Genomic DNA, 17,158 nt, shown 5'->3' on the forward strand with positions numbered 1-17,158 from the left:
CTTTGGTTTTATTTATTACTTTATTTTCTACTGCTAAAGACAAAAGTCTGTTTTCAGCAGAGTACCTGGAATCTTGAGACAGCTGAGGTATTGCAGGACATTCTGTGTGGAGGAAAATAATCCAGTCTGTCTGAAGTGTTCATGTGCTATTTGAGCATATTTTCCATCTATATAGTATGAAAAAAACATACCATATCTTGTGGTTGCTGCAGTTTCCAAGTTAGGACCAGCCAAGCAGAGGTTTGTATTTCAGCTCAAGTTGATTCTCAGCACTTTGTGATGCAGTTATGGACAGTTTAACAGGCAGAACAATTGTCCAGGTCATAATAAATATATTGTACATGGCTCTTACTGGGATGAGAAATTCCTGATAGAAATAATGCACAAAAAGAATCTGATCTCATCCGGACCAAAAACACTAGACACTTAAACTGCAAGACAGAGCCAAAGTCATGGCTTTTACAGTATAGTGAGAAAGCCTGATGGTTGAGCAATAATCTTGATGCATCTATACTGGCTTCATTACATGCTCAATATCTAATATGACAGCTTTCATTTAATTCATTTATTGTGTAATTCACCAATTAACATGTCATTTAAAGTGCATCACAGCTATATTTCTACCGTCAGTATACAGACTAAACATTTTTTAATCTGTTGCTGGATAATTCAGTTCCATTTGCAAAGCTAAATTAAAGCTGCAATAATCAATATTTTAATATTGACAATGGATCAAATGGATAAAGTAACAAGGTTCACTCTACCCCTTTAACACTGAAATGTGCAGGGACATTTCCTGCATGGCGTCATGTGTGAATGGGAGCAGGGATCGATATGCAGGGAAATCTGTCCCACCAATGTTTCACCTCAGGACCTAGTAACATTCTAGGGTCAATGCTGATATGGCTGTGGTGTGGTTGCAAGCAGAAACATTGCAGGGATAAGCACTGTTGGCTGTCCTATCCCCTATCTATTCTGGCATTGCCATGGCAAGTGTGAAAAGGTGCAAGGCTAAATTGTGAAAATCACTACCGGTGCCTGAAAGGTTATTCCAGTAATTTACCAGGAACTATGTTTGGAAGAGGCTGACAAACCAACAGATAACTATCCCCCAACTTTGCAGTTTACCTTCAGCTCTACAGTGTTTTAGCATATTTCAGCTCATTGTTTTGGTTTACTCTCACTGCTCTCATCAACCGTGTTTCTAGCCGCAGCAGAGCTGTTTTCAGCAAAGAAGCCACAGTGTGCTACTTGCCCAGCACCAAACAGCAGACAGACAAAGTTGGCCACTAGCTAGTTAACACAGTGGAGCATTTAGCCTTTATAATTGTCAGATGGCCAGAAACCGAACTCCAAATGAATTACAATGTTGCTCCATGTCTACTGGGTGTGTAAAACGGCAACTGTTTGCTAAAACAACTTTAAATGGTCATTTATGTCATTGTTGACTTTTCAGCTTGTTCTTCTATACTCCCAAGTGGCCAAATTCTGCTTTAATGAGGGGGGCATTAAGTGATGTACATTTTGCTTTCATCCAGCAAAGATATAATTTCAAATTGGAGGAGAAGATGGAGAAGTTGGCTCAATAATGGCTAACATAGACAACTGCATCCATCAAAGAAAGAAGCACTATTTATGAATACCTCAATGGAGAAATTCAATTTTTAAAACATGATAGCTCCTTTTATGTAGACTTTAAAAGAAAGCTGGAGATAAAAAGGATGTCAAACAAAATATAAAATGAATCTGTCCTGCTGTGCCTCTCTGAGCTGCCTTGGTATTACAGTATATCAGTTTACAGAGCATTACGTCACTAATGCAAACACTGTACCAATGTTAATCCTCTTCTTCCTGTATGACTTTAGAGGGACGTGGCATGCAGACAAACAGAGGCTTTGTGGCAGACTGATAAGACGCTGTGCTGCCTGTGGTTGGTTGGTACCAACATACCTTCCCTCCCAACCAATCCCTGACAGCTGAACCAACACTGGGCCAAGGCAGGATTAAACATGCAACACACACTGCAGGCCCCGTGCCCTTACTGTGGCAAAGCTTGTTCGAAGTTGTCACTGATTTCACCTGTCTTCTGTGAAACGTTTTCTACAACCATGACCAACTTTGTTATAAATAATTCTATAAAATGCAATTCTACATTTTATTTACAGTGTTCTGAGTTCCTGGGGGCTTCTTATTACAACATTTAAATACATTTAATATTTCAAAGAATTGGCTTCAGTAAAATAGCATATAACTCGTGAAAAATATATACAGTACATACTGTATTGTCCCCCTATTGATTATGTTGTGCATCACCCAGAAGCCGGGATGTGTGTAGCCTACCTTAGCATTAAGACTGGTAACTGGGGGAAACAGCTAACCTGTCAGGAGTCTGCCTACCAGAACCTATTAAGCTCACTAATTAACATGTCGAATCTTGTTAGTTTGATCCGTTCACAGAAAATGGACACATTTGCTCAAAACTTTGCACATAGAGACTTTGTCTGCCAATACATTTTATTAATGTGCAACAGTTTGCTTACAGTACAATATTCTATCAGCCTATTACAATAATCTTTAAAGGACGTTTTACACAGCCTGAATTATTAAACAGTTTACTACTATCAATACAAAGAAAAATTAGGAATAATTCAGAGGTGATAGATTTGTGGATAACATCACATCTAAATAACAACATAAAGAAGGTAAGGACAAAAATCTTTTCACACTAAAAACAGAAAACCTTATATATTTACATGTCTTTCAAGTTCCTTGCTCTCTCCTGTGTTCAGTCAGTCATGGTTTTTAGATCTCCATCCTTCATCATTTATCCCTCCAGCCCAGGAGAAAAACAGCATCATCTCTGGTAGCTGCAGGACCACGATCGAGGCGTCACCAACTCCCAGAAGCTATTCTGTTGAGATAGAGTAGAAGAATTGGTCTAAATATGGTATCATTATCTGTATTATTACCCTTTTATACATTTCATCTGTATGATATAAACATCCATTTATCATCACTTAATAATCTCATTTACCGGATGTCACCTCTATTTTTAGACTGCAGTTATCTGTGTTAAGCCATTGTATGTGTGTTTGAATGACGCCACTGGCTTTAGAAGATGCCTTAGCGGGTAGTTCATAGTGAAATAAGTATGTTAAGTACATCTGTGCCCATCTGTCAGGCAAATCATTTACATCTGTGACTTCATCAAACGCTTTGGGAATAAAGGGCAGCTTTTTAAGAGTAAAATACATGTCAGATTTTTTACAAACGTGCCGTTATTCAAAACATGTGGCTTACCTACAAGGGCTTATGTATGTGAATTGGGTGTGTCGTCTCTTTAAGAACAAGTTTATGCACTTTATGTGTGTCTACATAGGCACATAGTCTGTGTAGTAACATATGCTCATGAATGACTGGACATGAGAACAGATGGCAAAGCCAGGATGATGAGACAGTGAAAGGAGTTATAGTCAGATTCATCTGGTTGCTGGAGTCTGTATGATGTCCAACATCAAAGTACTCAAGCACCAGTCATGTGATGTTGTTAGGTAGTATTTATCTTTTTTTCTAGTCTTTTAGTCTATTTATTTGTATTTCAAGTTTATTCACCCGCTGGCCTTTTTTTCCATTAAAGTGCCTCAGAAACTGCGGTTCAAAGTGCTGTTTAATGAGGTCATTGTAGTGCAGCACACTAGAAATAAACTGCTGTTTCTTTTAAAATCCTCATACATGCAGTCACATGTATCTGTTTATGTATCTGTAGCTCTGTCTATTTTTGATCTTTTTCAATCATGCAGCTTCTCACTGAGTCTAAACCCAGTCAAGTGGGATAGTTGTTCAAGCCTACAAACACCATAATAAATCTCTCAGAGGAATCTCACAGTTTAGTTACATATGTTTTTATATCTTCTGCTGATAAAAAAAGGGTCACAAATTGTACTTTCTGTCAGGTTTTATTGATTTTATTTTAAGAAAAATCACTGTTTCTGTTCAAGAAAACCAAAAGTTTAATTAAATGTGAGAGAGAAAGCATGTTTTTGAAGCACGTTTGTGTCACTATAAAATAGAGTGATGTCTGTCTTGTGGAGATTTTTGAAGGCCTGACTGATTGACCCACTGGACATGTGCAAGCCTACGAAGAAGCAGGTCTGATATCATAAAAAGTAGAGCTATATGAAAGAGTAGAATCAACATCATCCAGATGTGAAGAAATTAGTTAAACAAGCATAAGTCTGTTCATAGCATGGCCTCATCAGTACTAGCAGTACACATAGGTGGAGTACGTACCCCTGTCCGAGGGCAATGTATCTGGGCGTACCACTCCTGGCAGTACAGACACACCTGGACGCCCTGACCGAGGAAGAGACACGCCCACATGATGACGTTAAACACAGGGCTCTGTCGCTTGTCGTTCATGGTAAAGTTGAACATCACTAAGAGAGGATGACATGAGGGAATGTTGTTGTTGATTGTTTTTTGTGTATGAAGGAATACATCTGTAGCTAAATAGTAAGTAAGTAGATGTGAGGCTGTTAGTACATGTAAGGACAGGGACAAACAGTAAGTGAAAAAAACATTTTGTAAGATTGACAACCCAGAGGAAAAGGACACAATGCACAAGTGTACTCTCTTTAAATATAATGACAGTCGTCCCCTGAAAACAGCTACTCAATGGGTGTTGGAGTGAATAATTACTGATTTTAACTTTGAAGGCTTGAAGGCACAGTCCAGAATGTAGAAGGGGAAATTTACATATTTTTAACACGCCATTGAATTCAGAGACAGTGTTTTAATTTTAGCAACGGCAATGAGGTTGACATTCAATACGTTTCTCTCGTTTTCTGTCTCCTTCTCTTCCTTTATTTGAAAGGCATGTATGTTATCAAATGTTTTCCAGCAGCCAGGTCAGAGCACCTGATACCAATAATTTCTGTGTTTATTATTGTGAAGATTGTTCCCTGAATAATGAGTACAACCCTCACCTCCAAAGAGGGCAAAGAGACAGAACATGACGGGATAGAAGAAGCCGAAGCCAATGGCCAAGGCGTACTCATGGACGACAGCAGAGACGATGAACACGGAGAGCATGGCAGCTGTTCGGAATTTCCTATTTGACAGCTGCAGGGATCAGAGGAAGAACAGGGAGAGGGTTTGGCTCAGAGTTCATAGGTCAGGCTGGTTTAGTAGGGAATTTGTGTGACTAGAATTACAGGACAAGTTAAACTACTTTCTGCACTTTATCATGTAACATGCTGCTTTGGAAATACAGACGGAATTCACTGGGACATTACATAATTGTTTTGTTTACTATTATTCATTGTATGTAATTATAGTTTACTGTAATGGCACTCTACTCACCCAGAGGAAATCTCTGTATCCGTAGTAATAAAGCCAGTCATGAACCACTACGTTCCAGGTACGATAATAGTTGGCGAAAGATGTCGAGTTCCACCAGTCCTAGAAAATCACAGTAAAATGAGATGACTGCTGTTAAATAATTCATAATGATTTTTATAAGTGAAACTGGTGTGAGCCAAACTTGTATGATCTTCTTAAATGAAATATGGCCATCATTAACTAGATTTTTAGAGTTTCTAGCGCTGATAGCATACAGTGCTTCCAACTACTTTAGAGGTAAACAGTTTGGACTCAAAGTTAGAGAGAGTCTTTTAAAGATCTCATTCATTTGTAATGCAGAAAAACACAAATGTACAAAAACACACTCCAACCTCTTTTAAACAGATAAGTAGTATCAGGTGCACATAATCATAAAGATACAGTAGGGCACCTAGAGCAGATTTCAAGGAAGCGTTGTGGCCACATTATCATCACAGAAAAATAAATATACAGCAAATGAAAGCTTCAAAAGACTACTTCTAACTTTGACTTCATTTAGGTTTTAGGTACCACACAGATTCTTCTTACACCAACTTACAATCAGTAAAGCTCTGCCGCCTCCTTACTGTTATTGTCCAAATTAAATCAATCTGCCAGTTTAAATTTGTTCACAACTTCGGACTTGCAAAAACACATCAGTCATCAGTCAAAGCAGTAAGTCACAGAAGTAAGTCATTGCTTGTTCAAGAGCAAACTGTATCAACAGAATATAATGATGGAAACGTTAAACTATTTTGGGACCATCAGGCCACCCTGCTGTAATCTAACTTGTCATTAATCAAAATTTCCCCATCTGGAAAAGCAAGCATATCTGAAAGTAATGTGTTCACAGGAGAGATGATGCCACACAAAATGAGCCATGCCACACACCTTGTAAAACATTCTGTCAGCAAAACACAGCAGTTCTCCAAAGAGGTTGAGCCAGCAGTGCAGGAAGGCAAAGAAACACAACAGAAGGAGCATTATACCTGAGACAGACAGATAGAGAGAGAGAGAGAGAGAGAGAGAAATTTTACGAGGAACACTTTTATTCTGGGCATTGCTCCCAGCTTTCTCATAAGAACTGCAATTTGACACTGATGCTCTTATATCAGCACCTACTCAGAAAGCTATTCACTTAAGGGGAGTATTAAATATGCCAGGCTTTAATACCTGTATCTTATTACATAATAGCATCTTTAATCTTATCACTGACTTCAAAACACTAGAGACATGTTTCCATATTAAGCAATACATTAACCAGCACTGACTCATGCTGATAAGAGATTATAGAGGTTGTAAGTAGAAGTGATGTTACAAATAAAGGTGAACTGTAAGTTACTGGCTATGTTAGCCGTATGCACACTCTGCATTTGTATTTGTTCATATATTTATGTACAATGTAGATTTTATATTATCCATAGTAATCTTTATTCTTGCAGCGTTTTTACTTTTTTAATTACTTTTTAATCAACTTACAGTTGCACTACCTCTATTAGTACATATACTCTATTATAGTGACAGCTCTCTGTTGTCGTTTTGGTGGCTTGACTATAACTTCACGGCTGTGTTTTTATTGTTATGTTTCTATTCTTTATTCCTGTGTGCATCAGTGTTTTGTTTATGTGTCGTATAAGCTACTGGATGCCTAAATTCCCCCCGGGATCAATCAATCAATCAATCAATCAATCAATCAATCTATCTATCTATCTATTTATCCATCTATCTATCTATCTCTCTATCTATCTATCTATCTATCTATCTATCTATCTATCTATCCATCTCACTTACATGTCTGTTTTACACAACTTCCTTCTAATATTGCCTGAAAATTTTTCCAGAACAAGCTACATGTAGGTAGAGAGTAGAAAGTAGAGTACCTGGTAATATTGAGTTGAACACCGCCAGAACCATTGATCGTTTACTCAGAGGCTGGTTGGTCTCAGGTCTGAAGACGGGCACACAAAGACGGACCAGGATGAAGTAGCCGTAAAACAGGCATCCTAAGATCTGCAAATTGAGCGTTACCGTAGAAGGAAAAGGAAATGAAATATGGAGCAAACTTGAGAATCAGCACTAGAAAACCAGAGATAGTGGTGTGATCTGAGATATCAGAGATTAAAGCTATTACAGGACTAAGTACCTGTAGTTTATGATTGCTTTACGTTATCACACGAGTGCTGTGAACAACTTAGGTCAGATCTTTTCTAAAAGCTAGGTCATTAACCCCACATAGAGCTTAGTTTTCTTACTCAATCCGAATGATAGGTAAGAAGTGTGAAAATGAAAATGAACTCTCTCGATCTTACCATGCCAAGTGTGATGCCAACATACTTCCATCTTATGTGGGTATTCCTGTGAAGAACAGACAGGATGTCACTATTTACAGTGTGTTATATGATGTGAAATTAGCTGTGATTGCCCACTTCATAGCAGGAAAATGACATTAACAATGGTTCTGTTCTATTCAAGTGTCCCCATAAACTGTAAAATAACAGTGTGATAGTGAGCCAGCATGCAAAATACCAGGATCCTGAAACAGAAACAGCTAAAAGGAATTCAGCCATTATTAATCTTTCTCTGCGACATGCCAAAATGTCTTACTTGAAAAAGGCCTAAAATGCTACCAGCCTTTTGTTGGTTTGTGGAACAAAGTTAATAGGACATCCACTCTGGTTCATGTCAGTTGTACTCACATTAATATTATCACTAATTAAAATAATATAAAGAAGGGTAAGCAAAAGTAATCCAGGTCGAAGGTCTTACCGAGGGTATGATTCCCTGTAGATAAGTGTTGGACAGAAGAGGAAGTACAAATAGCTGGATAATGTTGGGAATCTGGGACTTTCTCCTGAAAAGCAAAGACTTTTCAGTGAGTAAGACGATCAAAGTAGATTGGTCCAGTTTTGAGTCCTAAAAGTTGGCAGTAAAATATCTTATTAGCAGTCACAAGTTGTCTGGAATGATTTAAAAAAAAAGGGGTTCAGTAAAAAATAGCTCACTGATGGCCTGTGGTTCATACATAAGCTTCTCATTTTATTTTTCTTGTTTCATTATGTAGCATAATACCATTGCCTTTAAAATCTTTAGTTTTACAGTTGCCTCTAACAGCAGTTACACTAAAGCTTAACTGTGCCCTAATGTAGGGACCCTCTAACAAATGGCTGCCTTTAAAATTAAACAACAGTGGGTCACAAAATCGTTAAGCCATTATGTGAAGGTGTGTGCCGTAAAGCCTCTAATCTCTTTCGCTGAGTTATTAGCTGTACTTCAGTCAAGCTTCAACTTTTTACTAATGACATTTCAAAATGTTTTTAAAAAAAAGTTATACAATGTTTTGTAAAAATGTTACCTTAACAGAACTTGTGTAAATCTGTGTTTAAAACAATGAACTAATATCCAAATCATTCCATTCAAACCATGGACAAAACTGTATTATTCAGGACTATACAGTTTTTTCTCCTGAAAGGTATTCACGTTTATTACTATAAGTTTTACAGTCAAAGGAGAGACACATTCTTCCCCACAACAACAGACTTTTACAATAGAATCTCGAGAGGCTGCACATTCTCGAGGTTATTTATTGCATGGGTTAATTCATTGTTAGTTTAACTTCAGCATGAATCATGTGGTGGTAACCTGCTGAGGTCTGTTTTACAAATTTTTCTCTGGTGTCGGGGAGTGTCACCGTGAGTAATGATACTGCCTGAGGAGTAAATACACCTGACATCAATACAATACAGCACAGTACCTTCCTTTGCTGGATTCTTCATAATAACAGGAACGGTTTCTCTCATGAAGGAGTAGCTCTTCATCAGGAATCGAATCTGGGGAAAATTGATACAGTTATTATGTGAAGTGAGACGCAATGTATCAACACTAACAGCTTCAATGTCTGTCTTTATTGCATGAATTGAGAAGTGTCTGAAGGGAACAACCTACATCTTTTTGGCCTCAATCTCATGTTTCTGTTTGTATGTATTGACCCAATGATGCCTTATTTAGCTTACTTCTGTAATAAATCGGGAGGAAGTACAGCAATGGAAAACTGTATATCATGACAGAAACACAGCTGGAGAACTGGTTTATAATTTTAGCCTGCCAAAAACTGCAGTTCAGACATGATGCATTATCAATCTGCATAGAGCAGAGAACCACGTTCTCTTTCTGGGCAATTTAGTAAAGGAAACACATTCAATTACGCATCTAAAATCAATAAAATACACTTTATGTATGAGACGGACAGCATCAGAATTACAAATAGACTTTGTGGAACCAAGTCAGACGAGGATCAGGACTGTATTTCCCAAAAGCATCTAAGCACTGAGATTAATTCACTCCAATGGTGCTAAACTCATTTTACTAAGATGGTTTTAGGAGACCGGGGCCGGTGTGATAAAGAGGATGAGGAGGTATTATTACAATGTTGGCTACACTGAGATCTACTCTCTTTTGGTGCCCTTCCAGCTCACAATGTTCTTGCTGATGGCAGTTAAGGGCTGCATTTATAATTTAGATTTACCAATGACCATGATTTTAATCTACAGTCCAAGCACAGGGCGTTTTCTTTTTTTTAAATATATTTAGCTTATTGAATTTTTATGCTGAGCAGCAGTAAAACACTTTAATTATACTGCAGGAGATTTCTCAACTCTGCTTGCTGCCACAGCTCGCTCTAGTCCTCCAACACCCAAACCTCCTCCTTATGTGATTTAAGCTTGGCTTTGCTGTCTTGCTAAGCTCTAATCATCAAGTGTGTTAACAGCTATCTCTGATTCTGTACCATTACTGTATCATGTGTTAAAGGGGGATTAGTTCTTTGAGAGTTTCCTGAAAGAGCATAATTTTCCTCAAAATCTAACTTTATAAATATGAAATGGTCAATTTAATATCTAGGCTCTGACCTCATCGCTATATGATACTACTGTATCTTTCCCCTAGAGGGAAGGGAAGACTCAGAGGCTTCAGGTGGAGGAAGCAGGTGGAGGTGGGGCTTTTGCAATGCTGTATGAACAGAAGTAACGGCTGCATCAAGCGACAGAGTGAACAGAGCACTGATGGCTTAAGTACACAGTTGTGATTAAAAGGGTGCGTTGAATATATGTTGCCGTGAGAGGAGTATGCCATGTGAATGTACCAGCAGAATCAAGTTGGGCTGCCTTAACCTGATCTTACTATTCTATTCACTGATGTGATGTCTCACACAGTTGACTACAGTAGGTAATCAGTGCACCTGTACATACTGTAGTTTGTGTATTTAGTGTGGTAACAAAGAATTGTGACTAAGATTTGTCTACAGCAGGACATTTTGCAGTTAAACAATAGTGTGCTCTGATGGACAAATGAAATTGAGACATGATTTTTAAATTAAAAAAAATGTTGTGTGCATTTTTTACAAAGCAGCAAACACCAATCCCAATACATTACATCTGTGATCATGCTGATGAATGAGTAAGGCTCTAATGTGGATGGCATTTTCACTTTATGCGGCTTGCGGCATTCCAAAACATTTGCACCCTGTTCTCAATAAATGACAGCATTTATTACTCAGACACTTACTCACCTGCTCCAGTATCACAATGAACCGTGAGGCTGGTGGCAGCTGGTAGTGCACAGCCACATAGATGGGGAACAGTCCCAGTACGCAGGTCTGCACTGCAGACAGGACCAGGCCCGTGCCAAGAGACAGTCCCAATTTAGAGGGGAAGCTGTGGTAAAAAGATCCCCAAAACACCAGGGTGAAGTAGGGAACGAGCAGGGTGTAGACAAACATCACAAGCCAGGCACAGGTGACCGTCCCCAGCTTCCCAAAGGCAAAGAACAACAGGTCGAACTCCAAGACCAACCTGAGATTGCATAAAGGAATACAAATTATTAATCATTACACGAAGGCAATGGTTATTATATATAATTCCTAATAATTAATTAGTTTTATTAGGAAGAAATTAACAGAATAAAATGAAGTTGAAATTATGGACATTCATGATGCGCTCCATTAGCGCCTTTGGTTTGTTTTAGTTTTGAACAGGGTTTTGAATAACCATTTTAATTGTATTAAAGCATGACTGGCATAGTTAAATGCCTTAAATATTTTCCCCATTACTTTCTCTGAAAAGACCCCTAGGTGATAAGAATAACAGATTTAAAATACCCACTCATTGCAGCATGTCAAAGGGTTTGTCTAATTTAACATGACCACTTGTATATTATTATTTTTCTATTCCATTAATTTTCTCCATATTAAAATGAAAGTTAACTGTGGGTGGATGTATCAAGTAATTTGCAATTTGTCAAGTTTCCCGTTGGAGAAACATATGAATTAAACTCACAACCCAACCGAATCATTACCGAGCTGCCCAAAGCAACAGCAGGAATACTCAGAGGGATTGATTGCTCTACTGTATCTTTCTGCTGCCAGATTAGCAGAGAGGCAGGGAGAGAAGGATGATGGGACCCCATAAGGAAGAAAAGGAAGATAAGAAGTTTTTAAAGGCTTTGGGGTAATTGAGTTTTTATTAGATTTAGTTCAGGGTCATAGAGTTTGAGAGGTGTCATTGTTGTAAACATACACACCTCTACACACACACACACACACACACACACACACACAAACACACGTCACACTGACCTGCCCTGGTCGATGTAGTCGACAGCCAGTGTGCTGAGACAGAAGATGAGGAGTACGGCAATGAACATGTGGTAGATGGTCCTGATGTGGTTGATCTCAAACAGCTCACTGATGAAGAAGAGGATAACTGTCATTAAAACAGCTCTATGTGGTATTCATGAGAATATCTCTTACGCCGTATACATGTTAGAGGTTTATTCATATAAAATACACACAAACATGCCCATTGGAATATCTGAATGATCTGTATTTGTGTCGTGTATACAGTATGCAGACCACATAACCATTGATCTCTGTTGTAGATTTAGATTGTCTGTTAGCAAGTTGCATGACTCCTCTCCAACATACCATGCATATATCTGCATTTCTCAAACATGTTCAGCTATCTTGCTCTCATCAGGAAGGTATACTGTATACTGTAAATATGAGGTTGTTTGTAGATTCTTTATATACAATCTGTTGTTTAGTGATTTTAAAAGAGAAATTTCAAGTACAATAAATACAGAACATACAAGCGGTGTTTAAAAATTGTATTTGGAAAAAAGATTTAGTAAAGATACTGCCCTGATCTTTAGGCATGGTATATTGGAGACGACTTGTCTTTTACACTTACTCCAGCAGTGACGATCTTTCCATAAACACCTTGCCGTCATCCATTCTCTGAGATCTAAAACAATCGACACGGAATAATGGACACACATTTTAGTGCAGTTAATGAGAGGATAAATATATCTCCCAGATCAATAAGGAATAATATGTGTGCTAGTAAAAGTTGCCGCCTCCTCCTTTTCCTTACCTGGATGGCATTTTTTTCTGTATTTGGGTAACAGGCTGGACTGACTCAGTCAGAGCTTTGTCAAGTAAATCACTGAGCTGATCATGAACCTGCTCCAAGATCTTCTCCTTCACCTTCTACAGGAGGACACACAGGAGAAAATGTAGTTTTAGCTTTTTCAACTTAAAGCCTACTCTATTTGTTTACCCCAAGTACAGTACAAGTTGCATCCCATATTTTTAAATATGTCTTTATGCTGTATCCTGTTTAATCTGCACAACCTTAGCTTCTGTATTTTCTCTAAGTAAGACAGAAGAGGGATAGCATAATTGAGGGTCTGTCGTGGCCGGGTTAGCTCAGTTGGTAGAGCAGGCGCACATGTGTATACGTTGACGCAGAAGGTCCAGGGTTTGAGTCCGACCTGAGATGATTTCCTGCATGTCATCCTCCTCTCTCTCCCCTTTCATATCTATCTGTTCTTTCCATTAAAGGCTGAAATGCCCCAAAAAAATAATTGAGGGACTGTGGCAAGTTAAGATACTGGGTGGAAGTGGAGTTATGGGTTACCTGTGCATGCTTCTGCCACTGTCTTAGATCTTCTTCATTCTGTACATTGCTATGACCCCCAACTGCAGAGAGAAGAACATACGCTGCATATGATTATCAACCAGTACAATATATATGAACATATTGAACCTGAATTTATATTCAGTGCAAAACGAAGAAAAGAGTTAACTTGGAATCCCACACTCTGCACATATTTCTGCAATATTCCTACATATAGCAACTTCAGAAAAGTGATAAAAAAAAAAATTATTCCATCTTGGTCCAGCTACTACTACTGTGGAATTCTACAGTAAATGTTCTTGTTTTTCTTCTTACCACCTATCAAAAACAATTACTGTATATATTGAACTTTAAATTTGTCTGCAAGCAATTACTCAAACAATTATGCAAAAAAGACCACTAAATATGCAATTACTTACTATAACACATGCAAAACCCAATACAACTTAATATCACACATTAAAACATTTTCCATAAATGGGTGGGGAAATAAATATATTATTAACCATACCATGACCGGAGGTCTCATCTGACTGACGGGCCTTGACGTTTCGGTGCCATAGTCCATTAGGTTGCTCCGCAGTCGTCATGTTTACTACCAGACCACGCCACAACACTTAGGACTATCTACTGAGACTCAGGTCGACAATCCTGTGCATATCAAAGTTGTATGTTAGTCTTTCACACACATTATCTTGCTTCCCTGAGGATAAATCCATATTGGATCACTTAGAGCTAAAACACGTTGGTTCATGGCCCTCTATAGACAGAGACACCCCAATAATCATGTTTTCAGTTGCGAAAGAGCTATGACATCACAGGACAGAGGTGCAACATGATCGAAACTTTCAACCCATGGAGGGTTTTTACCCTATGTAATTTACTGTGCCTTTGTTGAGGCTTGTCGATATCGAGAAGAGAATCTTCTACTATAAATTGAGAGAGTAAATGAGGTCACAGGCTCATTGCTGGCGGGTTGCCTCATGCAAAAAAAGCATTAATATTCCTGATGAGCCATATTCCCGATGAGGTGAGCTTTCTCGTATGAATCCCAAACTGAAAAAGTGCACAAACTATTGGTCTGACTGTAGAAACATGTAGTGGGTCAGGGGTTTTGAACTGTAGTTACCTAGAGTGCTCTTCCATTAGTCTTATCACCAGTCATTTTGACTCAAGCAAACAATGTAAACACATGATAAAGCTGGTCTACCTGTTCTCAGTGTAAGTTTACACACACTATAGATAAGATACACAGAAGACTGACGGAGAGGTAAAAGACACAAAGTAACCTAATTTTCTAATCAAAGCTGTTTGATCATTCCTCAGGAGAAATGTCAACACAGCAGAAAAGCTTTGCTCAAAGACAGATTATACATTATCTGACTGAAGATGATGAGATGGAAGAGAAAGAGATGAAGAGAAGCACGTTTTTGAGAAGGTCAGACTTTATGACATAATTATGCATTTTGAGGTTGAGGGATAATGCTTAAGAAATCAGCCTTACTGGCTTGTCCCCTATTTGTCTTGCCCACTTGCAGCCTGACTTTCCTCTCATTTACCAATAATGAGAGACTTTACCATTAAAGAGGCTACAGTATATACAACATTCAGAGCCTGGGCCAGGATTGTCCAATATGGTCTGCACACAGCTCTCACTTCTGTCGTCACAGCCACACTAACGGTGCTAAAAGCTGCTAACAGTGCTACCAGAGGCCAAGCAATCGACCCATTCCTAACAGGCCCTTTTTGAATGGGCACTAGTAACGCTGAGGATGACTAAGATCAATATTTCAGATGGATTACCAGAGAAATGAAAGCTACGGTGAAATAAATTCATTTTGTCAGTAAGATAAAAAAAGACAATTTATTCATATTATGCTAATCAGATGTCACAGCTGTATTGAAGTATTAACTGAATGATTACAATAAATGCTGTCGATGCACATTATCAGCCATCTTGAGGTCAACTAAGGTTCACTTTCTGTTTGCAGTGTCTACATTTAGAGAACATACTACTAAACTAAACTACTAAGCTATTTCAGCAGTCTTCAAGTTCACTCTATTCTGTATTTCTGTCATTTTTTTAAACTATAACTTCTTTACTTGTACAAAATTGTAGATAGAATAAACTGTGGAATTAAAATTATAAAGGTGACAGATGTCAGATACACATGTCAGGCAGACATCCATGTGTCAGACTTATACTCACAGTCTTCCAGCCCCGGGCTCAGTCAGAGGTCCACAGGCTGAGAGGCAATGTTTCAATCGATGATACCTGCTGAGAGAGAGCTGGTGGATTGTTTTTAAGCAAGCCTGTGTCACAGTTCCTGTAATCTGTGTCCTCTCCTTTCCTCGGCTGCTATTTTGCACTTTGCCCTTTTGGCTCCTGGCCCTGGGTAGGACATGTCCCCCCTTCACCTCCTCTACTGGACATATGAGGTTATGCAGCAGAACAGTGGAGTTTGTCTTGAAGCCTCGTCTATTCACAGAAAATGATGATGATGATGTTATTGCAAAACGTATTCATAGCACGTATTTCATTTTTGTGTTCTTCTGTGCACAGTTTAACACGAGTACATACGAGATGAGACATCTTTTGATATTCACAGATGCTGGATTTTTAAGGGAGAAGGAGAAGATGTAATTATAAGAATGTTTAACACAACTCATTAATCAAAGCAGAGTATTTCTATACTGTATGTCTTAAAACATGTGCCGAGAGGATCTATAAAGATGACCTTCCAGTGGAAATAAACCTATTTGTTAACTTTCCTCTTTGTGGAAACATTATTTCTCATTGATCATATCAGCAATATATGTACCTCATAAAGCTACAACTTCGACAAATACAGGAAGAGTAGTCATGCATGATGTAATGCATAATAAAACTAGGTGAGCAAAGTGATAGCAGAGGTCATTAACTCTGTGGCCAAATACAGTGTTTGACACATTTAGGTACATGGTGTCCTGTGGTGTCCAAAATTTAAACACAAGAATGGAAATGATCAGTTTAGTGACAGAGTGGGTTCAAACTCACAATACATCATCATCATGTCAACCTTAATCTTATGTCATTTGCACAAAAACTGTATTAACTAGGTGCCTGGGTAGCTCACCTGGTAGAGCGGGTGCCCATATATAGAGGTTAACTCCTCGAAGTAGCGGCCACAGGTTCAACTCCGACCTGTGGCCCTTTGCTGCATGTCATTCCCCCTCTCTCTCCCCTTTCAAGTCTAAACAGTCCTATATAAATAAAGGCCTAAAATGCCCCAAAAAATAATCTTAAAAAACTGTATTAACGTATACTGATTATGCAACTGATTAATAAAAACAAAGCCACAGCAGAGAGCAAAGCAAATCATAGATAAACAAATCCCCCCCCCTTCGGTAGCTTCTGTCAGAGGACTGCCTCTCTGGGTCCTGAGTTGCCCTACTTATCAATTTGTTTCGGTTGTCACTGTTGGCTCGTGTGTTTTTTAGAATAAAGTTCAAGCAAATAAATGTCTAGTTTTTCTTTCACAGTTCCTAGATAACACTGACCCCTCTGTTACAGATGTTTTTACAGCCTGTATCTGGATTTATTGACAACATACTGTACCATTTGGATGTGTTTTTCTGAGGTAAGGGACTGTAGGAGGGGGGGGACCCTCCCCAACGTTGGTGATATTTTCATATTAAATTAGAAGAAACTGCAATACCCAATATCTTAAGTCTTTATATTTATAGCAAGCATACACTCTCTAATTTATCTTAAATACATTGTAACTTCAGTATTTTTTACTGTACTGTAAGTGCTTAAATGGTAAAAA

General features: G+C 38.4%; 1 protein-coding gene across 1 annotated transcript; it reads right to left on the reverse strand.

Moving 5' to 3' along the window:
* Nucleotides 1-2,493: 2,493 nt before the first annotated feature.
* Nucleotides 2,494-15,780, reverse strand: soat2 (sterol O-acyltransferase 2). The gene is made up of 16 exons (XM_031301719.2): nucleotides 15,559-15,780; nucleotides 13,861-14,000; nucleotides 13,350-13,411; nucleotides 12,804-12,919; nucleotides 12,621-12,674; nucleotides 12,008-12,115; nucleotides 10,943-11,225; nucleotides 9,131-9,206; nucleotides 8,146-8,230; nucleotides 7,689-7,734; nucleotides 7,260-7,389; nucleotides 6,271-6,368; nucleotides 5,362-5,460; nucleotides 4,986-5,121; nucleotides 4,291-4,436; nucleotides 2,494-2,911 (listed from the first exon to the last, which is right to left on the reverse strand). Exons 2-16 carry the CDS (start codon nucleotides 13,937-13,939, stop codon nucleotides 2,855-2,857), a joined length of 1,575 nt encoding a protein of 524 aa, XP_031157579.2. The 5' UTR covers nucleotides 13,940-14,000; nucleotides 15,559-15,780; the 3' UTR covers nucleotides 2,494-2,854.
* Between the last annotated feature and the right edge of the window lie 1,378 nt (nucleotides 15,781-17,158).

Source organism: Sander lucioperca, chromosome 6 (assembly GCF_008315115.2).
Source record: "Sander lucioperca isolate FBNREF2018 chromosome 6, SLUC_FBN_1.2, whole genome shotgun sequence".
NCBI classification, from domain to species: Eukaryota; Metazoa; Chordata; class Actinopteri; order Perciformes; family Percidae; genus Sander; species Sander lucioperca.